The sequence below is a fragment of the Tilletiopsis washingtonensis genome, assembly GCF_003144115.1.
Source record: "Tilletiopsis washingtonensis strain MCA 4186 unplaced genomic scaffold FA09scaffold_3, whole genome shotgun sequence".
In the NCBI taxonomy this organism is placed as follows: Eukaryota; Fungi; Basidiomycota; class Exobasidiomycetes; order Entylomatales; genus Tilletiopsis; species Tilletiopsis washingtonensis.
The window spans coordinates 772,904-794,075 of NW_020312000.1; the positions used below are offsets into that span (position 1 = coordinate 772,904).

A 21,172-nucleotide genomic window follows, 5' to 3' on the forward strand; every position below is an offset into this window, starting at 1 on the left:
GACGATTGATGGACAGGGAGACATACATGAGGCGCAGGCGGCAGAGGCGACCGAATGGAGGCGGCGGAGGCGGAGACTCGCGCCTGCACATTGCGGAAAGGGATGCAGTCGTTAGGGGGTCGTTAGAGTGGAAGACAAGGGGGGGGGGGGTGCTTTTGATGTTTGCAGTGCGAAGAGAGAAGGTCGTAAAGTGGTAGGCTCAGAAGCGCAGGAAGCGAGGCCAGTTGCCGCGCCGTCCGTCGTCGGACGGGTCGTCGTCGCGCGCATCGTCCGACTCTGGGCCCTGCTCTGCGTCTCTAAGCCGGCTGCGTCGCGGCGAGGCCGTTGAAGCGGCCAAGGGCGAGTTGGTGGCCTGTTGTTGCTGTGCGCCCAGGTCGGGCTGAGCGCCCGGGAAGACGCCGGAGCGCGATGCCTCAAGATAGGCGGCTGCCTCGCTGGCGCGCATGCTGGCGCTGGCGACGCGCGGCGACTCGCGCCATGTCGAGCCCGAGGCGGCGCTGAGGCTGGGCGGCAGGCTGCTGGATGCAGTGAGGCCGGGTGCAGCGGGCGCGGTGGAGCCGGGCACGAGGCTGCGCGGAAGTGCACGCGGTGTGCGGCCGACGTCGGAGGAGGGAGACTGAGCGAGGCTCATCTGGCTCGTCGGCGGCGTCTGGCCGGCCTCGCGGTAGGCCTGGCGCATCGCGGCTGCGCCGAGCGATGCGCTCGGATAGTGACCATACAGGTCCTCGTACGGGCCGGCGTGCTCCGTGCTGCCCTCCGCCACTGCGTCCAGCGGACGAGAGGAACCGGCAGCGGCCGCGGCTGCATGGCCATCGTACGACTCGCTACGAGGGCGCTTTGCGCCGCCGTTGCGGCCGCCCATGCTGCTCTCGCCAGCGGTGGCACGGCTGCTCTGCCCGTCCGAGATCCATGGCTCGTCCTCGGTGCCGAGCGTCGGCGAGTCCTCGTAGATGTCCGACACGGGCGCCGAGACGGCGCGGTGCGCGGCGCCGCTGCTGCTGGCGCCACCGCGTGTGCTCACGGTGCTGCCGCGCCCAAGGTAGCTCGGAGCATAGCTCGCTGCACCGGAGCTGGCGCCGCCTTCGCTTGCGCCACCGGCACGGCCGCTCGAGCCGCCGCTGCGCGTGCCTGAGCGGCTGGAGTTGGGATCGCTAGACGTAACGTGCGTGCGGTTGCTCAGGCTGTCGATGCCCGTGCTGGTGGTGATGTTCGAGCGGCGCGAGCCCATGGGGCCGTGTCGACCGCGCGAGCTGGTGTTGCCAGAGCCGCCGGAGATGCTGGCGCTGTAGCCGTCCGTGCCGCCGGAGCGCTCGCTGGAGTGCAAGCTGCCGGCCGTGTGCTGACTGCCTGCTGCACCTGCAGCCAGCTGACGCGAGCGGCTCGAGTTGCCAGAGCCGGACACGTCGCCCGAGTTGCCAGAGGCCTCGCGAGACGAGTGCTGTCCGCTGCGTTGCTGTCCGTGGCTCTGATGCACCGAGGCATGCAGGCTCTGCACGTCTGCAGCCAGACCCGGGTCCGACGTCTGTGCAGGATCGCGGCGCGCCGAGTGCGTGACCGGTGCGACGTAGTCCTCCGCGCGGTCGCCGAGCTGCGCATCTCTAGCAGAGGAGGGACTTTCGAGCGGCTGGCCGGAAGTCAGCCGCTTCCAGCCAGAGGCCAAGCCGCCGAAGAGGCCGGCTGCAGCTGCGGCTCCCGTGGCCGCATGGTGGCCCATGGAGCTCGACTCGTCCGGAATGTCGACTAGGTCGCGCGGCGCGCCTTCGCGGTCACTGAACGGCCCCGTCTCGTTGTCCTCGTCAATTGTGCACGTCCAGCCTGTGGGCGCTGGCGTGTGCACTGGCGCAGCAGCGGCATCGATGGGCGCGACAGCAGGGATGCTGCCTCGCTCTCCCGGCTCAGAGAAGGCACGCGCGGACGAGGCACCGCTGGCGTTGGCGTCGAAGTACGTGGAAGACTGTGGCTCCTCGACAGCGGCTGAGAGAGGCGTGGCGTAGGCGGACTGAGACGTCGGCGGTCGGTTGCCGCTTCGTCCGCTGCCGGAGCCTGAGCCGGTCGAGACAGAAGGAAACTGGCCCGAGCCGATGGAGCCGATGGCTGAACCTCTCTCGCTGCGCTCGCCGAACTCGCCGACGGAGCGGATGGTCGAAAGGCGATTGCCTGCGGCGAAGCCCACGCTGGGCGCTCCAGGCTGTAGAGAGGCACTGGCCTGGTCCGCCTCGCGCTGCGCGGCTGCGTCGTGCTGGCTTGCGAACGGGTCTGCTGCAAGCGCACCTGGGCCGAGCAGATGAGTGCCGCTGCTGATGAAACGACTGTGCCGCGGGTCTGCGCCATCTGCGCGCTGGAGCGACTCGGAAGAGCCACCTTCGGGATAGGCGCCGCGCGAGTACGTGCTGCCGCCGCTGTCACGGTGGCCTGCGGCCATGGCTCCGAGCCCTGCGCCGGCAGCAGCAGCTCCAAAGACGCCGAGACCGGAGGCACCACTGCCTCCGCTCTCCGTGCTGCGTCGAGGATCAGCAGGATCGATGCCCAGGCCACCCTCGCCAAAGCCGCCGGTGAAGGACGGAATGCGAGGATGGCTGGGACTGCCCGACGGCGCGAGGTTGTTGAAGTCGTAGACTGGGCCTGGCGGTCGACGCGGGCGCGGCGGAGGCAGCAGACTTGGGCTGCCGCTTCCCGCTGCTGGAGAGGCGCCGAATGCCGTGTGCCCGCCCGTCGAGTTGCTGCTTGCGCCTTGCCCACGACTGCCGCTCGAAGTGTTGCCGCCGCTGCCGCTGCCGCTGTGGCTCTCGACGCCGCTGCGCGAGCGCGAGCCCGAGTGCGAGCCCGCAGCGTAGCCACCCGCAGCGCCTGCAGCTGCGGCTGGGCCGCTCCATGCAGCCACACCGCCGGCGGAGGAGGCAGCAGACGTGCTGGGCGTCATGCCGTGGCGAGTGATGCTCGGGCTGCCCATGTCTTGCCCTGCCATCGCAGTGTTGGAGATGTCGTCCTCGTCGTCGTGCTCGCCTCTGCGCGCCGCGGCGTATGCACCTGCTCCGCCAGCTGCAGCAGCTGCGCCGCCGGCCATGCCCCAGTCGAGGCGCGAGCCACGGCCGATGGAGCCCCAGCCGCTCGGCCCAGCCTGCGCCATGTCCTGCTCGCCCGGCTCGCCGTCGGCAAAGTCCATCAGCCCACGGCTCTCGCCCTGCGCGTCATCGGTCTCGTCGTCGGATGCGTCGTGATCGTCCGTCTGGCCCAGCTGCTTGTGCCCCGACGTGCGCCGCCCGATGGCAGCTGCGACCATGCCGCCGGCAGCGCCGAGGCCGAGCGCACTGAACGCGCTGCGCGAGCGCCCGCCGCCGTACTGCGCATGCGTGTCGCTGGAGATGTTCGACGCCGGCCGCTCGCCGCCCTTGCCGCCGACGACGAAGAAGCCACTGCCGTTGCCGTCCTGCAGCTGGTCCTCCTCCCACTCGTCGGTCCCCACACTGCGTGGCCGCCCACCCGCCGCTGCCGCGCCCGCGCCTGCCGCACCTGCGCCTGCCGCACCTGCCCCTCCGATGGCCGCATACGTGCCCAGCCGGCCGCCGCGCGAGAAGCCAGCAGAGTACTTGTCGCTGCCACCGGCACCGGTCGCGCCTGCTCCTCCATTGGCAGCTCGCCGCCTGCGCCGACAGCAGAGCAGCAGCAAGAGCAGCAGCAGCAGGCCTATCAAGGCGCCGATCACGATGCCTGCGATCTGCCCGCCGGAGAGACCGGTATCGCTGGAGGTGGCAGTGCCCGGCGCTTGCGAGCCTGTAGGAGACGCGGCCGCTCTGGAAGAAGACGCTGCAGCGGCAGATGAGGCGCTTGCGGACGAGCTTGCGGCACTCGCCGAGGACGCAGCAGCGGAGTCCGAGGCTGAGGCGGCTGACGCGGATGACGCAGCCGCCACTGATGAGAGAGAGGCAGCCGACTGCGAGGCGGCGCTTGCAGCGCTGGCTGCACTCGAGGCACTTGCTGCGCTGGAAGCGCTTGCTGCACTGGATGCGCTCGCGGCGCTGGATGCTGGCGAGCTCGGCTGTGCCGCGGTGGGCTGCGAGGATGGCGCGGCGCTCGGCTCTGCGAGAGGGTGAGCGCGGGACGCACTCGAGAAGGCACGCAGCGACTCACGCGAAGCCACGGCGGAGCTCGACGCTGCGCCGGTGGGAAACGGCGGCTGCGTGCCGTCCACCGTCGGGAAGGCCGTCTGGCCCTCGGTGGTGTAGAGCGTGCCGAGCGGCGGCGCGGGAAAGGGCCCGGTGTAGAGGACGGGCCGCTGGACGACCTGGTAGCGCACGCTCGTCGCCACACCCGCCTGCACTTCCACACTCTGGAACGGCGGCGCGCTGCCGTCGGGATAGTAGAGGATGCGCGTGATGCTGCTCACGTAGCTCTGCACGGCCGTCTCGACGGGCGCGTAGGAGAGCCAGGAGGGCAGCTGCTGCGCCGTGGGGCCCGGCCCGGGCACCTGCTGCGGCAGAGTCGCCGCCATGGGCTGCGGCCGAGCGGCGAGAAGAGCAGAGGTGGGAGTCTAGTGATGGAGGTGGATGTGGAGAGGAGAGAGAGAGAGGTGCGAGGCGGCGTGCGAAGCGCGGCTGCAGGGGACGGCGAGCGCACACTGCCGCCAAGGCGACGCTGCGTGGGTACGCTCCCGGGGCGACGCTGGGTGTATGGGTGTGGCTTGTGCGGAGGCGAGGGCGCGGAGGGACGGGCGAGGCGACGACGCAGCGCGCACGGCGGAGGGATGCGCCTCGTCAGGCGGCGGCGCGGATAGGGGCGCCCGGCCCAATCGGGCAGGTGCGGCGCGCGCTAGCCGCGCTCCTCGACCGCTGTGCGAGGGTGCGCGAGAAAGAGGAGCTGCAGCGAGGGCGAAGCTGGGCGAGCAAGACTGCGGGCTAGGATGGCGCAGACGAGCCAGGGGAACGGGATGGAGTGGATGGAACGGCCGCCTCGGAGGGCGGCGCAGCCCTCATCACCTGCGTGCCCCTCCACCTTTTGCTGCCGCGCGCGGTTGTGTGTTGGACACTGCATCAACCTGCTCCCACGGCTTGGAATAGGGGCTTGGCGCGCGGCGGCGCGCCCTGGGGCCACGCAGTCTCGAGAACATTCGCCGTGCGCGGTGCACGCGCCATGCAGCGCCAATGATGGCCTTCTCCGTCACCCTCTCCTCCTCCACCTCGCCCCCCACAATGAGCAGCGCAGAGGCAGGGCCGTCGCGCAGCGGCGCCGAGAGCCGCGCGGCGCAGGAGGCGCGCCTCGCCGAGCACTTCCCCGGGCGCGCCGAGGCCGTGGCGACGCTGCTCGACGTGCTGTGCACGGTGAGCGCGTGTGTGCCACACTGGGCGGCCGCTCGCCATGCTGATGCTCTGCCCCAGCCCGACACGCCGCTCCCGGCCGCCGTGCACATACACGCGGCCTCCTCAAGCAGGGCGTCTGAGCTCCTCTCGCACCTCCTCGCCGGCGCCACCGCGACGCGCATCAGCTCCCTCGACCCGCTGCAGCAGCCCACCTGCGCGCTGCTCTACGCGCATCTGCTCGCCGACCTGGCGCCCGCCTCGGCCGCGCGCCCCGAGGCGCTCGACACGCTCGTCGCGGCACTCGCGCCGGCACTGCAGGAGCAGCGCGCCCTCGTCGTGGTGCAGAATGCAGAGCGCATGCGCGACGTGTGGGAGGAGAGCATCGGCGAGGCCGTGTGGGGCCTGGCTGAGCTGGTGAGTTCTCAAAGCGGTCCGCTGCGCTGCCTTGCGTCCTGGCGAGTGCTCAGATGCGCACCTCTCAGCTGCGCGCGCATGGCCGTCTCTGCGTCGTCACGGTGTCCAGCCTGCCCGTGGCGTCGTTCCGCACGCCGCGCGGCAGTGGAGCAGTGCTGGGAGCGGGAGCGCCCATCGTGCTGCGCCTGCCAGCACTGCGTCGCGACGGTACGTCTCGCCCACTGCTCGTCTCTCGTCCACGCTGACGCATCGTGCTGCCAGAGGCGGTGGCGGTGCTGCGGCGCGACGGCGAAGATCTGCTGCCCAAGGATCCTCGCGCCGCAACTGTTCCAACGCACGACTGGCGCACCCTGCACGGCGCCTACGTCGGCCTGGCGTACGACACGCTCGGCGCCGACACGCGCGACGAGGAGGAGCTGCGCACGCTGACGGCGGCCGTGTGGCATCCGTTCATCGTGCCGGTGCTGACGGGCGAGAGTGAGTGGAACAGTGCGGTCTGACCGCTTGCTTGTCCGCTGACGCCCAGCTGGGCACAGTGGCGGTGTCTGCAATCCCGGCACTGCTCTCTCGAGCAGCACCCCTGCTGCGCGACGTACTGGCGCGCCTGCTGCCGCGGCTCGTCAGTGCCAATGCCTGGGTCGCCTCGGCCGTCAGCTGGGCCGAGAGCATGTCAAGCGAGGCGATGGCGACCACCGCCGCGATCGAGGCCGAAGACGCGCTCTCTCAAAAGACGCCCTCGAAGCGTTCACGACGAGCGCCGCTCGCTGCTCGTCTCGCGCAAGGCCCACTCGACAGCGCCGTGCAGCAGCTGGCGCCCTCGGTGCCGCTGCTAGGCGCCTATCTACTGCTCGCCAGCTTTCTCGCCAGCTTCAACCCGGCCCGTCTCGACGCCCGCTACTTTCTGCGCGACGAACACGTGCTCCTGCCCGCCGCTGAGCGCGTCGACGCAAGCGCTCGCAAACGCAAGCGAGGAGGCGCATATCGGAAGAAGCCGGCCAAGCGGCCGCCGAAGGATGATGGACAACGAGAGGATTTGAACCGCCAACAGCTGCTCGGCCCCAAGCCGTTTCCTGCAGAGCGCCTACTGGCCATCCTGCAAGCGCTGCTCATCGAAGCGGGAGGCGATGCGTCGGCTTTGGTGCTCGGAGCTGCTTTCGCTGCTCGCAGGCAAGATGCGCTGTTGCCGGAGGAGGAGACGGAGCAGTGGGAGCGCAAGTCGCGCGGCGCAGGCGTCATGAGCTTGGTGAGTGCAGCTTCAGCCATGGCTGCCACTTGCATCTTCTTTCACGCTGATGTGCCCCCCACTGCAGATCAACCAGCTAGTCTCGCAGCGCCTCCTGGTGCGCATGGGCCCGCCCACGGCGCTGCTGGCGCCGAATCTGCAGCTGCGCTGCAACATCACGTACGACGATGCACTCAGTCTGGCCCGACGCGTCTCGTTTGGCCTCGACGAGTGGCTGTGGGACTGGAGCGGCGGGGGCGGTGGCTGAGGCAATGCGAGCACTGACTGGTACACACATGCATGACTCGGAAGAAGTCGCAGCACTCGAGCAGAACGCGCTGCGTCCGTGAGCAGTCTCGCGTCAGTCTGGGGCAGCGGCGGTGATGCTCAAGCAACCAGCTTGGCTGCGTCTCCATCGCGCACACACGTTTTCACGTCGCCTCAGCAGCGCAGTCGGGCGTGTGATTTGAGAAGGATATCATCTTTCGGACGAGAAGAAGGCGGAAGGCACGTAGGTAGGAAGGGGGATGGAAGCGCTCAAAAAGAGAGGGACATGTGGCGTGGTGGTGGTGCGCTCGGGCCTGGCAGTGAGGCCTGAGCTGGCAGCCGGGAAGACAAAGTGTGGTGAGGCACAAGAGAGAGAGTGGTGGCCGTTGCGGCAGCGGAAAGAGAGTGTGGGCTGGCCGTCTCGGCCGTCTCGTGCCTAGTCGGACGCTGCGAGATGCAGCAGCGCGAAGATCTGAGTGCACACGCGGACCAGATCGCGCGTCCCCTTGGCCGTGCGCCGCCTCCTCAGGCCGTCTGTGCCGGCTGCGTCTGCTCAACCGGCAACGCAGGCGCGGGCGCCACTTCCGCCGCAAGCGTCGCCTCGTGCGTGGCGGGCGTCGAGAGGCCCGAGCTGGCGGCCGTCGTGGTGACGGGCGGCTCGAGCCCGGCACTCTCGCTCGCCGTCATCGCCGCCGGCGCCGCAGCGCCGTTGGCGTGCGGCGCCGCCACGGCGCCGTTCTGCGCTGCAGGCGCCACGGGCGCCGCAGTGGGCTCGACTGCGGCGCTGCTCGGCACCGGCTTGCGCACGGGACTGGCAGGCGGCTTGCCGGCATTGCCGTAGTCCGAGGCCGCGAGCGGATGCGTGGGCGGCGGCGCCGAGGTCGTCGTGATCGTCGTCGTGGCTGTAGTGCCGAGCTTCGTGCCGCCATGCTGCGCCGCCAGCGCCTGCGCCACGACCGAGTTGTGGTCGGTCGGCTGCTGCGAGTCAGCAGCCGGCGACGTCACGTCCACGCTGGAGCCGCCAGGCCGCGCCGTTGCTGCTGTGGCCGCGCCCGTGGCTGCCGCACCGCGCTCGCTGTTCTTCGACTTCTGCGACGCCGAGCGGTGGCGCCAGCTGGTGCCACGGCTGACCTTGGGCTGCTTCGCAGCGGGCTGCGCCGGCGCAGCAGCAGCAGCAGCGGACGCAGCCTGCTGCTGCTGAGCGCGCGCAGCGCCCTGAGCGCTGGTGCTGGGCTCGTCGAAGAGGCTGCCGCCGAGCGCGGCGCCGTCATCGCCCAGCAGCTTCTGCTTGCGCTGGTGGCTCGCGTCCAGGTCGGCCAGACTCATCAGACGGCCCTGGCCCGTGCCGATCGACGGGTCGGCAGAGGAGAAGGTCAGGTTGGAGAGATCCGAGGGCACGGCCTTTTGCTGCGACGAGTCCTCCTCGGTGACGAAGGTCGGCACCCATTGGCGGCGGCTGTGGGAAATGCGTCAGAAGCGCACAGAACAGAGAGAGCGAACGGCAGCAGCGGCGGCGAGCGCGAAGCTGCGCAGCACAAGTCGCCTGATAGCATCAAGGCTGCTTTGCCGCAACTGCTCCTGCAAAGCATCGCATCCGCGGCCACCTGGTGCGACAAGCTGGCGCAAGCATGTGCGTGCACGGGCTGCGATGCTGGCCAGGGCAGCGCGAGAACATCCAGTGGAAGCTGCGAGGCGCGCTACTCAAGGCAGCCATCGTCTTCTCATGTCGACAGCACCATGCCAGTCTCCGTACGGCGGCATGCCCCTCCTACCGAGGTCGAACCACACTGCTTCTCTTCCCTTGCTTCTTCCTTCCGTCCGGACCTGCACCTGCGCACGGTCCACTCACGCCTTGAGGAAGCTCTGCAGGTCCTCCTGCGTGCCGCCCTGGCTGGGGCTCTGCTGCGGGCTCTGGCGCGCGGCGGGCCCGGCGAGCCGCACGTGGTCCCACTGCACGCCCTTGCCGGCAAAGAGCTCGCTGGGGCGCGGGCCTGCGGGCTGTGCCGGTGCCGCAGTGGGCGTCGAGGCCGCCGCGCCCTGCGGCAGCGGCGGCGTCGAGTGCTGCTGCTGCTGCGCCAGCGCCGGGCTTGCAGTCGCGGCCGCGGCCGGCACGCCCGAGTCGCGCGCAGGCGCACGCGGCGACGCCGTGGTGCTGGCGGGCTGCGAGGCGACGGCAATGCTGGAGCGCGAGCCCTTGGTCGAGAGGGCGCCGTGCTCGTTGGCGCCGGCGGCGGGCGCCGTCATGCCCGAGGCCTGCGACGCGACGCTGGGACGCCGCGACTTCTTGGAGCGCAGCGAGGAGAAGAGCGGCATGGCGGAGGGGAAGCGTGGGCTGCGAAGAGAGCAGCGAGGAGGCGGATGGAGGCCAAGTGAGTGGGGGTGAAGGTGAGAAGATGAGGCGGCCGTGCGACGGCGGCGGCGGCAAAAGGCCGCACGCGCTTAGCCTAGGCGCGCACGGCGCAAGGCTTGGCTGCCTTCCCGCTGCGCTGCGCTGCGCCGTGCGCCGCCGGCGGCTCTCGCTGCTGCACCACGCCGCGGCGCACGCACGCGCTCAAGCTCGGCTGTGCCGCGTGCGGCGACGCGCGCGGCGGCGGCAAAAGCAAGCCGCAGAGGCACGGCGCGACTCTCGCGCGGCCCACGTCTTTGTCTCCGCTGCGCCAGCGGCCGCAGCTTAGAGTTGGCTGGCGCATGCGGCGCCTGTTCCCACCCGCCAGCAGCAGCGGCGCCTGAATGCTCGCGTCCATTCCTGCCCTCTCGTCGCCCGCGCAGACGTCATCCGTCAGACACGTCGCAGCGGCGCACATGGAGCCTGAGCTGCAGCGGCGAGGCCAGGCGGGCGCTGCTGCGTCGCTCACACACGCCGGTGCCACGGCAAGCCTGGCTGCGGCAAGGCGTGCCCGGCGCCGCAGACGCGGCCGAGCTGGCGGCCGAGGCTGTCGCATGCCTCACACCTGCGCCAGAGCGCTCGTCCACACTCCTTCCTGCTCCAGATGCTGGCCTCAGCACATGTCACGTTCGCATCGACCGCGGCTCGTGCACGCGAAGGCCGCAAGCTAGAGCTCCCGGGCTTCTTGCCACGTTTAGCTGCGCCTCCCATGCTCTCTCTGCAAGGCACAGCTCGTCTTTGACAGCTTTCAGCAATGCTGCAAGACGCCAAGCGCTCACGTTGAGCGCAGACGCAGGGCAAAGATGTCGGTCCCGCAAGAGGAGCAGCTGCTGCGCTCTCAGCTCTCCGCGCTGCCTGTGTCAGCAGACTGAGTCGGCACTCAGAACGGCAGAGAGAAGGCCGACGGGCCTGTGCTGGGCCAGGCGCGCACACTGACAGGCAGAACGAGATGCTCATTCCTGGTAGAGCGAGCAAGGAGCAGAGGAGGAAGCGTCAGCGGAGCGCGCAAAGCAACGCAGATGACACGCAGAGCAGCAAACGAGCTGCGTGCCTTCTCATTGCGCCGACTGGCAGCGCGGACCTTCAGATCTCCGCAAAGGCTCGAGACTGGACGCACCTCCGCTTCCTCAATCGTCGCCTTTTTCGACGGCGTGCCCTGCTGCGACTGCTGCTGCTGCTGTTGCTCGCGCTGCTGCTGCTCACGCTGCATCTGCTGCGCATGTCCCTGCGCCAGCGCCTGCAGGATCTCGGGCGTCAGGGGCTGGCCTCGTGCGGCGGCCGCCTGTGCCGCAGCCTGGAGGAGCGCGGGCGGCAGTGGCGGGCCCTGCATCACGCGCTGCTGCCCGTCTGCTCCGCCTGGCCCTTGCTGCTGCTGTTGCTGCTGAGGAGGCATCTGCACTTGGATCTGCGTGCCCGGCGGCGTGACGAGTGCGGGGAGCGTGATCGATGGCTTGGGGACCGGCTTGCCTGCCTCGGTGAGCTTCTTGACTGCGGAAGAGAGCGCGAGCGTCAGCAGAAGGCAGAAGAACAGCCCAGGCAGGTGAAGACTGCGCCCGCACATGCAGCGAGCTGTGATGCTGTGGCCGCCGTCCAGGCATGCCTCTAGAGCTCGGCCGCCGTCTGGGCACATCTCTGCCGCTGGGACCTCCAGCCAGCCTCCAGCCCTCGCTTGCACGCTCGGCCACTCACCCTCGTCCTCGCGCTGAGCGGCGACGCCGTAGTAGACCTCCTTGTGCTTCAGGTGCGCCACCATCTCGCCGGCGGTGGGGAAGATGAGCTGGCCCCAGCCGTCGCGGAACGTGTTGGCCTCGCTGACGACGTCGAGGATCTCGGCCTCGAGCTCCTTCTCGGCCATGCCGAAGCGCGCCACCGTCTCGTCGCCGAGGCTGCCCTTCTGCACGAGCGTGGCCATGGCCTGCTTGTCGTCGCGCATGCGGATGATGCGGCGCACGTCGGCCATGGCGCGGTTCAGCAGCGCGGCCTTGAGCACCACCTCGGGAATCTCGACGGGCCGGCCCTGCGAGTCGGTGCTGGCGCCCGACGCGGCCAGCACGAGCGTCTGGTAGATGTCGCGCTCCGGGTGCCCCTCGGGGAACCACGGCGCGTGGCCGGCGGCGAGGGCCGCGGCGGTGCGGCGCCGGTAGACGCGCGAGAAGATGGCGAGCGAGAGCGTGAGGAGGCCGATGTAGGCGAAGGGCACGAAGATGGAGAGCGCCATGGCGGCGGCGGCGGCGGCGGCGTGGTGGGGTTGCGCAGTGTTGGTGGTGTTGCGCTGGAAGATGCATGTGGCCGCCGCCGCCGCTGCCTTCCCGAGACGCGCACGCGCACTTCGACGCCGCTCGCTGCGCCGCCCTGGGAGCAGCGCGCGCGCGCCGACGTGGCGGCCCCTGCGCGCGCATCACGTGCCCGCCCACCTCCGGCAGCATGGCGCTCGCTCTCTGGCCCCTTCTGCACCGCAGCCCTGGCGCCAGGATTGGCCTGTTTCGCTCGCACAATCACACGAAGGCTGCCAGGCAGCTGCTGCTGGACCTCTTGTCCGCCGTCGGCACGGCTGCGCCAGGCCACGCTCCACGCAAGGGCCGGGCTTCTGCAGAGAAGGCGCGGCGGCGGCTCCAGAGACACGGCCGGGGGCCACCAGGCCTGCCTCTCGGCGCGCGGGCCACGCTGCAACGCGCACAGCATGGACGGGCCTTGAGGCGCGTGGGAGGTGCAGTCTGAACACAGATAGAGCGTCTCAGCGTCTCAGCATGCTGATCCTTGTCTACGACGGCTGCCTGAGACCTTGGGCGCGAGCGGGTGAGCTGGCCACTGCGCTCTGGTTGCGCTGCGATGTGCCGCCGAGGGGCGCGGCGAGACGCGTTGCTGGCGGCGGCGCGCGCGCGTCCGCTGCTCTCGTGCCGTTGATGCGCGCTGCTGCTGCTGCTGCTGAGCGCATCACCACGGCACGGCGTGCGAGCCGCCCTCCGCGCCCGCCGCCGCCGCTGCGTGCTGGCTGCGTGCGGCGATGCAGCCGCTGGGCGTGATGCTGGCGGCGTGCCTGCCGCGCTGCCACCCGCGCCGCGCCGCCGTGCTGCACCTGCGTGCTGTGGCTCCAAGCGCGCTGCCGCTGCGCTGATGCCGCTGCGCTGCTGCCGCTGCCGTCGCCGCTCCGCCGCCGTGCGGTGCGCGGGGGCCGCCTCGCCTCGTCGCGCGCCTCGCCTCGCCGTCGTCGTCGTCGTCGTCGTCGTCGTCGCTGCCTGCTGCCGTCTCCCCTCCTCCACAGCCGCTCCGCACCCGCACTCGCCACTCGCCAGCGTCTGTCGCTGCGTCCGTCTCTGCACTCTCTCCTCCGGCTGCGCTGCCGCACCTGCCGCGTCACTGCGACGCATCCGCGCGCGCCGCTCCTCGCACCCGCTCGCGCCCTCGCGCGCCAGCCGCAGACCCTCGGCGAGCGAGCCAGCCCGCCGCGGCGGCCTCTGACGCCAGACTGGCCCGCGCGGCAGCGTACGCACCCCGCGCCACGTCTGAGCGATGAAGGGCCTCAAGAAGGCCATGGTGAGTGCGCGCTGCCGGGCAGGGCGGCGCGACGTCGCATCGGCAGACATGAGGCCGCGCGGACAGGCGACTGGCATGCACGGCCTCGCCGCCGTGCTGCGCACCATCACGCCGAGGACGTGCAGCTGACACGCTGCACTGCAGAACCTGTCGCGGTCCAAGTCATCAGAGAATGGCAACGGGCGACAGCCGGGGCAGGGCGTGCCCGTGCCGCCGCCCAAGGGCAGTGTCGTGCCGGCGAACCCGGCGTACCAGGGCTCGCTGAAGAGCGGCGCCAACTCGTCGCCCTCGTCGTCGTCGCACTCGCTCGGCCGCGCCGGCGGCGCCGGCAGCTCGGGCGAGTCGCGCGGCAGCAGCCTCTCGGGCAGCGGCTCCGGCGGCGTGCCGGACCGCCGCGGCGGCCTGGCCGATAAGACGGGCCCCGCCCCGCCCATCGTCGTCGTCTCGTCGGAGATGCCGCAGGACCCCATGCCGCATCCCTCGCTGGGTCCCGGCGGCGTGCCGCTCGGCGGCACCTCGTCGCCGCCGCCCGCCGGCGCCACGGTGCCGACGCTCGGGCTCGGGCCCTCGTCGGGCGCTGGCGCCGGCGCCGGCCTCGCGCCTGGCGACCTGGCCACGCCGCCAAAGGCTGGCGCGCTCAACCGCCTGCGCCAGGGTGCGGGCGGTGCTGGCGGTCCCAAGGACACGATTCCGATCACCAGCAAGACGCCGCCGCGGAAACAGCGCAGCAGCCGCTTCCACGTCACGGAGAAGGTGGAGCTGGAGAAGCTGCCCAACTTTGGCGGTGAGTGCGATGCGTGGAGCGGACACAGAGCATGCGCTGCGTGCTCCCTGCGGCCCCTCTTGATGCCTGCGCGCGTGACGCCGAGCTGACACCGCGCTCGACAGAGGTCGTGCCGGCAGACCGGCCGGAGCTTTTCATCCGCAAGCTGCGGCAGTGCAGCGTCGTGTTTGACTTCAACGACGCGTCGCAGGAGCTCAAGGGCAAGACGGTCAAGGCGCAGACGCTGCACGAGATGCTCGAGTACATCACGAGCCAGCGCGGCGTCATCACAGAGGCGATATACCCAGAGGTGGTGGCCATGGTGAGTTGCCGCCGCTCGGAGCGCACCTGCCCGTACGGTGGAACACGCAAGCTGACGACCTCGCGCAGTTCGGCTCAAATCTGTTCCGCTCCATTCCGCCACAAGTGAACCCCACGGGCGATGCCTTCGACCCGGAGGAGGACGAGCCGGTGCTGGAGCTGGCGTGGCCGCACCTGCAGATCGTGTACGAGTTCTTCCTGCGCTTCGTCGAGAGCCCTGACTTCAACACCAACGTCGCCAAGAAGTTCATCGACCAGCACTTTGTGCTGCAGCTGCTCGAGCTCTTCGACAGCGAGGACCCGCGCGAGCGCGACTTTCTCAAGACGACGCTGCACCGCATCTACGGCAAGTTCCTCAACCTGCGTGCCTTCATCCGGCGCTCCATCAACAACGTCTTCTTCATGTTCATCTACGAGACGGAGCGGCACAACGGCATTGCCGAGCTGCTCGAGATTCTCGGCTCCATCATCAACGGCTTTGCGCTGCCGCTCAAGGAGGAGCACAAGACGTTCCTCACGCGCGTCCTCATCCCGCTGCACAAGGTCAAGAGCCTGGCGCTCTACCACCCGCAGCTGGCATACTGCGTCGTGCAGTTCCTCGAGAAGGACAGCAGTCTGACGGAGGAGGTGCTGCTCGGCCTGCTGCGCTACTGGCCCAAGGTCAACAGCCCCAAGGAGGTCATGTTCCTCAACGAGGTCGAGGAGATCCTCGACGTCATCGAGCCGAGCGAGTTTGTCAAGATCGAGGTGCCGCTCTTCCAGCAGCTGCAGCGCTGCATCAACTCGCAGCACTTCCAGGTCGCCGAGCGCGCCCTCTACTTCTGGAACAACGAGTACATCGTCAACCTCATCGGCGACAACGTGCAGGTCATCCTGCCGATCGTCTTTGCGAGCCTGTACCAGAACTCGAAGAGCCACTGGAACAGGTGCGTCTTGGTGGAGTGTGCAGTGTGTTTGACGGTGCTGACATCGCGGCTGCAGGACAATACACGGCCTGGTGTACAATGCGCTGAAGCTCTTCATGGAGATCAACCCCGCCCTCTTCGACATGTGCACGAACGACTTCAAGCACCAGCGGCAGGCGTGAGTGATGATGCTCGGCTGCTGTGCTGCGCTCGACTAACAGGCTGCCACAGCGAGCGGCAGAAGCTCAAGGCGCGCGACGAGGCGTGGAAGCGGCTGCGCGAGTCGGCGCTCTCCAACTGCGCGGCGATGGGCAACACGCCGCCAAAGGCCATCGTCGAGGACGACCGGGCGCCGCCGCGCTCGAGCGCCTCGGAGCTCATGAGCCTTTCCGACACGGACTCGGTCGGCTCGGCGGGCGATCTGGGCGAGAACGAGGAGGGCAGCAGCAGCTTTCTAGAGGGCGTCGGCGAGGGCCTGGGCCATCGCGGCAACGGCGAAGTGTCGACGACGGATTTTGAGGACGCCGGGGAGGGCTTTGATTCGGCTGCCGCAGAGGCCGGACCAACTACGCCGCGGGCCGATGGCCTCGACGGCATGGTGAGTGCGGCAGTGCGAGCGGCGCCGCGGCGTGTGCTGACAGACGTGCCGCTCTGCAGAAGCGCTTCCCGGAAACCGCGCGCCAGCAGGTCGGCAAGAATGCGGAGAGTCCGCATGTGCGCCGCAAGTCGGTCATCCCCATGGACCCGACAGTGCTGAACGAGCTCAACGCACACAAGAGTCTGGACGAGTGAGTGCAGGCGGTGAGGCGCGCAGCGTGCATGCGCTGACCCGTTCGCGGCAGCACGATTCCCAAGTCGCCGACACCGCAGTAGAGCGCGCCCTCCGGCACCCTCGGCTGCTTCTCATCTCTTCGAATGCCTAGACGCAGGACTTGCGCAGGCAGCTACGCACTGCGCCATCGCGTCGGGCTGCACCAGAGTCGTCTCACTGCTGCATCACTCAGGCAGCCGCTCCTCCTCCACGCCGCGCGCCACGCCCCACCCTCCGCTTTCCATGCTTGCGCCGCCACCCGCCTCGCTCCAGCGCAATGCGCCAGCTGCGCTCGCCCTCTGCCCCTTTCCTCATTCTCGCCCACTCTTAACCTCTCTCATATCCCCTTCATCACCTCCTTCCTGCGGCCAGGACCTGACCCGCTTTGATCTCGAACAACCCATGTACACGCGCGCCTGCACAGCTTGTGAAGCCATGACCACATCTTGCGCGAGCGAGAGTGCGGCGTGAGCGCAGAGACCAGACAGGGGCAAGGTCCTGGTCGGAGCAGCCTGAGCACAGCGAGCGGCCAATCGTGCTCTTCAGCAGCTGCACACAAGCGGCGCGAGCGCCTCCCAGAGAGCGGGCAGGCCTGCACCTGCGGACGTGACGAGTGCACGCGTGCTGAGCCTGTCGCGCCGTCTCTTCAGCCTGCCAAGTCCATCGCCGAGTCGTGCGGCTGTGGCTGCTTCCGGGTCACCTAATGAAGGTCTATGTCGTCTACGCGTCCGCGAGAGATCCACCTGGAGGACGCAGGGGTAGGAGCTGGCGTAGCAAAAGTCGACACAAAAGTCTCGCCTGCGCCGGGCAAAAAGATGGACAAACCGGGATTTGAACCCGGGATCTCCTCGAATAATTCAGGACCGAAGTCCTACTGCAAACGAGGCGCTTTGCCCCTAAGCCATTCGCCCGCAATTTTTAGCCGATCTCGCCGGATGCGTATATATACTGTCTGCCCAACCCGCCAACTTTTCATGGAGATCTCGACGCGCGACTGGCCCGCTGGCTCCAGCGATTGTGACAAGGATAGTATTAGATGAGTCGCTGCTGCTCGTGTGTATCTTCGACGCTCGGCCGCCCCTCCTCGTCTTCATGTGGCTGCTGCTCGGCGGGCTGCGCATCCGTCAACTCGGCCAGCACTGCCGGGCGTGGCGCTGCAATGCGGCCGCGCGTCTGCTCCAGGTCGAGGGCCATGGCATCAAGCACCGTGCGCAGCGCACCTGTAGGAAGAGTCATCAGGCGCAGCACTGCATGGGATGTCCTAGGACACTCACGCTTCTCCCACTCTCCCCAGATGACGGCCGAGTAGAAGAGCGTCGTGCCCGCCCATGCCGCGACGATGATGAAGAGCGCGAGGAGGAAGCGCAGGATGCCCGGCGCGTGCCCGGCAGTGAGGATCATGAGCGCAAAGAGCGCACCGGCCAGGGCGCCGAGAAAGCCCACGCCGTGCGTCGTCTGCGTGCGCCGGCTGTCGAGGAGCGCGCCGCCGAGTGCCGCCAGCGCCGACGTGAGCGTCTGCGCCACGTGTGTGCTGTGTGCAGTCACTGCGGCGGAAGGCACGAGCTCAAAGGTCGTCTCGACGCCAAAGTGATCGGAGAGGGAGCAGCCCAGACTCTCGTCCACCTCGGTCCACGACACGCGCGACGAGCGCGGCCGCAGCTGCAACTTGCCCTCACGCACGGGTCCGCGGTAGAGGATGTAGTCGAGGCGCTTTCCGAGTCCAGCTCGTGCACGAGGGTCAAGCGGCTTGCCGGCCGTCCAGGTGTTGAGCGGCGAGTCGCACGTGACGCCCAGCTCGACGATGGAGCGCTCGGGATTTGCGGTGCCAGGCAGCGACGTGGCGTGCGGCGGCAGCGAGGGGTGAGTGTCGAGGAAGGAGTCGGAGAGCCCGCCAATGTCGCGCAGCAGCGCCAGCGCCAGAGACGGCGGCGTCGAGTTCAGGTCGCCGAGCTGCTAAAGGCGTGAGCCGTGCGCAGGGGAAGGAGCTGCGCAGTGTACGCACGCAGATCACATGCCGCCCTCGCTCGGCACTGTCGCGCACATGGCACGCCAGCTCGTACGCCTGCGCGACGCGGTGCGCGCGGTTTGACTCGGGCCCGTCCTCACCGCCAGCAGCAACAGTCTGCACAGAGTCAGCCAGCGTCGGGGCGGCCTGGATGCAGCGGACGCACATGTGTGACCCAGACGTCGACCTCGTCGCCCTGCGGCAGCGCAATCGTCGCACATCCGGCCGCCTTTGCGACGATCCAGTCGCCGTGATGCACGTGGATGGGCAGGCCGCAGAGCAGGTACGGCTCGGTGCGCGTGCGCAGGATGGGGTGCCGCGAGAGGATGGCGAGGCCGGAGCCGAATGCGCCGCTGCGCCGGCGGGGTCTGAGCACAGGCTCGCCGGAGCAGACACGCCATGCTGCACTCACCTGTAGAAGAACTTGCCCCAGCGCCACGTCGCGCGCGTGCGTGCGCGCAGCTCGCGCCAGTCGCTGCTCTCGCACCACAGCTCCTGCAGCGCGACGACGTCGTAGGCGTCGGCGGCGCGCTCGAGGCGCGCAATGATGGCCGCCAGCCGCTCGTTCTTGCGCTTGGAGAAGAGGTAGAGGCCCCACACGTTGAGCGTGAGGACGCGCAGCGGCGGCGCAGACATGGCGGGCGCGTGACGGTGGGGTGCGGGGGCGAGAGGCAAGACGCGTCAAGGGTGCAACGTGCAGCAGCCGCAGGAAGCGCAGGAGAGAGATGTGCGCGCCAGAAGCCGCCGCCGTGCAGGCAGCTCAGGCGACGGCATGCGGGACGTGCCTGTGCCGCCGCTCTCTGTTCCTGCTGCGCCCTCCACGGAAGCTCCATGCCGGCTCAGCACAGCACGATGTCTCCCACAGCGCTGCACGGTTGACGTGTGTTATTTCTAGCGCCCCCGGCACGCAGGCACGGCGGCGGCTGTCAGGTGAAGCTATGTTGTGGAAATAGGGTTACAGATGAGTGTGAGAGCGGGCAGCAGGCCTGTGAGGAGCGACCAAGTGTGTGTGTGTGGGGATGGATGCAAGACGAGAGCAAGTTGAGTGGAGAATGCAAAGAGAGAGGCGGAGAAGCGAAAGGTATGCGGTGGGCTGGCAGGCGGCAACCTCTTAGAGGTTGAGCTGCTTCGGCTGCTCCCAGGTGAACTCGGAGCGGCCGAAGTGACCACCGGCAGCCGTCTTGGCGAAGATGGGCTGCTGCAGCTTGAGGTCGCGGATCAGGTATCCGGGCTGCGCGGAGCAAGCATGTCAGCACGGCAAGGGCACGCATCCTGCCTCGGCGCGCTCACCTTCAGGTTGAAGTTGTTCCGGATTATCTGCACCAGCTCCTCGTCGCTCTTCGAGCTCGTGCCGTACGAGTCGACGAACACGGAGAGCGGCTCAGCGACACCGCTGCGGGGCGCGAGAGGGTGTCAGCCGCTGTACCACTCCTGAATGACGCTTGCTGCACTCACATGGCGTACGAGAACTGCACGAGCACGCGGCGGGCAAGGCCGGCAGCGACCAGGCTCTTGGCGCACCAGCGCGCAGCGTAAGCGGCCGAGCGGTCGACCTTGCTGAAGTCCTTGCCCGAGAAGGCACCGCCGCCGTGGGCGCCCCAGCCGCCGTACGTGTCGACGATGATCTTGCGGCCCGTGACACCGGCGTCGCCCTGCGGGCCACCGATGACGAAGCGGCCCGAGGGCTGAATGTGGTAGATGGTCTGGTCGTCGAGCATGTCGGCGGGGATGACCTTCTTGATGATCTTCTCCATGATCTCCGTGCGCAGGTCGGCCGTGCTGATCTCCTCGGCGTGCTGCGTGCTGATGACGATCGTGTCGACGCGCACGGGCACCATGGCGCCGCCGTCCTTGCGGTACTGCACGGTGCACTGCGTCTTGCTGTCGGGGCGCAGCCAGCCGCACGAGCCGTCGCGGCGCGCGGCGCTCATGGCACTGTTGAGCTTGTGCGAGAGCATCAGGCTCAGCGGCATGAGCTCGGGCGTCTCGTCCGTGGCGTAGCCGAACATGATGCCCTGGTCACCGGCACCGTGCGCCTCGAGGTTGCCGTGGTCGAGACCCTGAGCAATGTCGGGCGACTGCTGCTCGATGGCGACGAGCACGTTGCACGTCTTGTAGTCGAAGCCCTTGTCCGAGTGGTCGTAGCCAATGTCGCGGATCTTGTTGCGAATCACCTTCTGGTAGTCGATGTGCGCCTTGGTCGTGATCTCGCCGAAGACCATGATCATGCCCGTCTTGGTGGCCGTCTCGCAGGCGACCTTGGAGTAGGGGTCCTGCTCGAGGCATGCGTCCTGTAATGGCGCATCAGCAGCAGATCGTGGCCTGTGCATGCGGCAAAGGCAGACTCACGAGGATGGCGTCCGAGACCTGGTCGCAGATCTTGTCGGGGTGGCCCTCACCGACGGACTCGCTGCGTGGCCGCAAGCGTCAGCAGCGGCTCCAAAGACGCAGGAGTGGCCAAAGGCGGCGCGAGTGAGAGCAGTGCTGAGCAGTGCCGAGCAGTGCTGAGCAGTGCAAAGCGGAGAACGCAGCCCGGCACTGCAGCAGGCTCGCATGCCTGTAGAAGCTCGCAGACGCGCGAGCCAAGTCGCAGCACAGGCAGACCGAAAAGTCGCGCGCAAAGACGCAGCGAGCTCTGCACAGCCTTTGCGCGCTGAGAGCGCAGCATCTGCAGGCGCATCTGGCGCAGCGCAAGAGCAGCTGGGGAGTGCAGAATGCGGATCTTCGCAGCGCGAGTGTGCAGCGCAGAGGCGATCTTGAGCTGCCACGACCGGATGTGCTGCAACACAAGCGCGCCAGAGAAGTAGAGCACAAGACGCCGAATCTCGTTTGTCGTGCGGCCTGCGGGGACATCTGCAGACGCTGGCCGAGCATGTGGAGCGCGCGACTCACGAGGTGAAGAGGAAGTGGCCCTGCGGCAGCGCCTTGCGTGCGCCGTTCTCCTGCGAAGCGACCATGTTGGATGTGATGTGGTGGGTGGGTGTAGTGGAAGGGGTGGATGATGGGGTCGGGAAGATGAATGTGTGCGAGTGCGAGCTGGCGGTGCATGCTTGCTCGACGCTGCTGCAGCAGCGCACGCTCGCGAGGCAGAAGAACGCACGTGTGGAACGTGCGGTCGCCGAGCCGCCGACCCGGGCACGCGAGCAGTGTGTTCCTCCGCCGCACTGAGGATCCGCTTTCTTCGCGCGCGCGAGGGGCGTGCCCGACATCCGGGCCGCGCTGCCCAAACTCCAGCCGCGCTCCCATGTCG

General features: G+C 68.8%; 8 protein-coding genes and 1 non-coding gene across 9 annotated transcripts; 3 read left to right on the forward strand and 6 right to left on the reverse strand.

The window, feature by feature from the left end:
• Positions 1-92: 92 nt before the first annotated feature.
• On the reverse strand, positions 93-4,906 carry FA09DRAFT_358619 (hypothetical protein). Its single transcript, XM_025744986.1, has 2 exons — positions 4,129-4,906; positions 93-4,077 (listed from the first exon to the last, which is right to left on the reverse strand). Exons 1-2 carry the CDS (start codon positions 4,487-4,489, stop codon positions 200-202), a joined length of 4,239 nt encoding a protein of 1,412 aa, XP_025600840.1. The 5' UTR covers positions 4,490-4,906; the 3' UTR covers positions 93-199.
• A 270-nt stretch (positions 4,907-5,176) lies between these two features.
• Positions 5,177-7,198, forward strand: FA09DRAFT_358620 (hypothetical protein; the record flags this gene model as incomplete). The annotated part of the gene is made up of 6 exons (XM_025744987.1): positions 5,177-5,315; positions 5,373-5,708; positions 5,777-5,915; positions 5,970-6,185; positions 6,245-6,951; positions 7,019-7,198. The coding sequence occupies exons 1-6, from the start codon at positions 5,187-5,189 to the stop codon at positions 7,196-7,198; spliced, it is 1,707 nt and encodes a 568-aa protein (XP_025600841.1). The 5' UTR covers positions 5,177-5,186.
• A 196-nt stretch (positions 7,199-7,394) lies between these two features.
• FA09DRAFT_327982 (hypothetical protein) lies at positions 7,395-9,627 on the reverse strand. The gene is made up of 2 exons (XM_025741604.1): positions 9,047-9,627; positions 7,395-8,653 (listed from the first exon to the last, which is right to left on the reverse strand). The coding sequence occupies exons 1-2, from the start codon at positions 9,508-9,510 to the stop codon at positions 7,723-7,725; spliced, it is 1,395 nt and encodes a 464-aa protein (XP_025600842.1). The 5' UTR covers positions 9,511-9,627; the 3' UTR covers positions 7,395-7,722.
• Positions 9,628-10,154: 527 nt separating this feature from the next.
• FA09DRAFT_304764 (hypothetical protein) lies at positions 10,155-11,867 on the reverse strand. The gene is made up of 3 exons (XM_025740479.1): positions 11,273-11,867; positions 10,701-11,071; positions 10,155-10,542 (listed from the first exon to the last, which is right to left on the reverse strand). The coding sequence occupies exons 1-3, from the start codon at positions 11,799-11,801 to the stop codon at positions 10,537-10,539; spliced, it is 906 nt and encodes a 301-aa protein (XP_025600843.1). The 5' UTR covers positions 11,802-11,867; the 3' UTR covers positions 10,155-10,536.
• A 1,467-nt stretch (positions 11,868-13,334) lies between these two features.
• Positions 13,335-16,070, forward strand: FA09DRAFT_190705 (protein phosphatase 2A regulatory B subunit). The gene is made up of 7 exons (XM_025739393.1): positions 13,335-13,901; positions 14,006-14,202; positions 14,271-15,127; positions 15,183-15,284; positions 15,338-15,704; positions 15,764-15,894; positions 15,949-16,070. Exons 1-7 carry the CDS (start codon positions 13,571-13,573, stop codon positions 15,977-15,979), a joined length of 2,016 nt encoding a protein of 671 aa, XP_025600844.1. The 5' UTR covers positions 13,335-13,570; the 3' UTR covers positions 15,980-16,070.
• Positions 15,796-16,376, forward strand: FA09DRAFT_190673 (hypothetical protein). The gene is made up of 2 exons (XM_025739392.1): positions 15,796-15,894; positions 15,949-16,376. Exon 2 carries the CDS (start codon positions 16,022-16,024, stop codon positions 16,304-16,306), a length of 285 nt encoding a protein of 94 aa, XP_025600845.1. The 5' UTR covers positions 15,796-15,894; positions 15,949-16,021; the 3' UTR covers positions 16,307-16,376.
• A 357-nt stretch (positions 16,377-16,733) lies between these two features.
• FA09DRAFT_t15 lies at positions 16,734-16,828 on the reverse strand. The gene has a single exon. It is a non-coding gene; the product is annotated as a tRNA-Ala (tRNA).
• A 121-nt stretch (positions 16,829-16,949) lies between these two features.
• Positions 16,950-18,558, reverse strand: FA09DRAFT_293660 (DNase I-like protein; the record flags this gene model as incomplete). The annotated part of the gene is made up of 4 exons (XM_025740057.1): positions 16,950-17,867; positions 17,920-18,039; positions 18,089-18,275; positions 18,335-18,558. 4 exons carry the CDS (start codon positions 18,556-18,558, stop codon positions 16,950-16,952), a joined length of 1,449 nt encoding a protein of 482 aa, XP_025600846.1.
• Positions 18,559-18,792: 234 nt separating this feature from the next.
• Positions 18,793-20,914, reverse strand: FA09DRAFT_327985 (putative SAM2-S-adenosylmethionine synthetase 2). Its single transcript, XM_025741605.1, has 5 exons — positions 20,815-20,914; positions 20,272-20,332; positions 19,378-20,213; positions 19,213-19,315; positions 18,793-19,153 (listed from the first exon to the last, which is right to left on the reverse strand). Exons 1-5 carry the CDS (start codon positions 20,877-20,879, stop codon positions 19,034-19,036), a joined length of 1,185 nt encoding a protein of 394 aa, XP_025600847.1. The 5' UTR covers positions 20,880-20,914; the 3' UTR covers positions 18,793-19,033.
• Between the last annotated feature and the right edge of the window lie 258 nt (positions 20,915-21,172).

Coding starts and splice junctions, on each gene's coding strand:
- FA09DRAFT_358619 (XM_025744986.1), bottom strand. CDS start 4,489: ATGGCGGCGACTCTGCCGCAGCAGGTGCCCGGGCCGGGCCCCACGGCG. Junction 4,078..4,128: donor GAGCTCCGCCGTGGCTTCGC/GTGAGTCGCTGC, acceptor ACCCTCTCGCAG/AGCCGAGCGCCGCGCCATCC.
- FA09DRAFT_327982 (XM_025741604.1), bottom strand. CDS start 9,510: ATGCCGCTCTTCTCCTCGCTGCGCTCCAAGAAGTCGCGGCGTCCCAGC. Junction 8,654..9,046: donor CTGCAGAGCTTCCTCAAGGC/GTGAGTGGACCG, acceptor CATTTCCCACAG/CCGCCGCCAATGGGTGCCGA.
- FA09DRAFT_304764 (XM_025740479.1), bottom strand. CDS start 11,801: ATGGCGCTCTCCATCTTCGTGCCCTTCGCCTACATCGGCCTCCTCACG. Junction 11,072..11,272: donor CGCTCAGCGCGAGGACGAGG/GTGAGTGGCCGA, acceptor TCTCTTCCGCAG/TCAAGAAGCTCACCGAGGCA.
- FA09DRAFT_190705 (XM_025739393.1), top strand. CDS start 13,571: ATGCCGCAGGACCCCATGCCGCATCCCTCGCTGGGTCCCGGCGGCGTG. Junction 15,128..15,182: donor TCGAAGAGCCACTGGAACAG/GTGCGTCTTGGT, acceptor TCGCGGCTGCAG/GACAATACACGGCCTGGTGT. Junction 15,285..15,337: donor TTCAAGCACCAGCGGCAGGC/GTGAGTGATGAT, acceptor AGGCTGCCACAG/CGAGCGGCAGAAGCTCAAGG.
- FA09DRAFT_190673 (XM_025739392.1), top strand. CDS start 16,022: ATGCCTAGACGCAGGACTTGCGCAGGCAGCTACGCACTGCGCCATCGC.
- FA09DRAFT_327985 (XM_025741605.1), bottom strand. CDS start 20,879: ATGGTCGCTTCGCAGGAGAACGGCGCACGCAAGGCGCTGCCGCAGGGC. Junction 20,333..20,814: donor GGCCACTTCCTCTTCACCTC/GTGAGTCGCGCG, acceptor GCGGCCACGCAG/CGAGTCCGTCGGTGAGGGCC. Junction 19,154..19,212: donor GGAACAACTTCAACCTGAAG/GTGAGCGCGCCG, acceptor TGCTCCGCGCAG/CCCGGATACCTGATCCGCGA.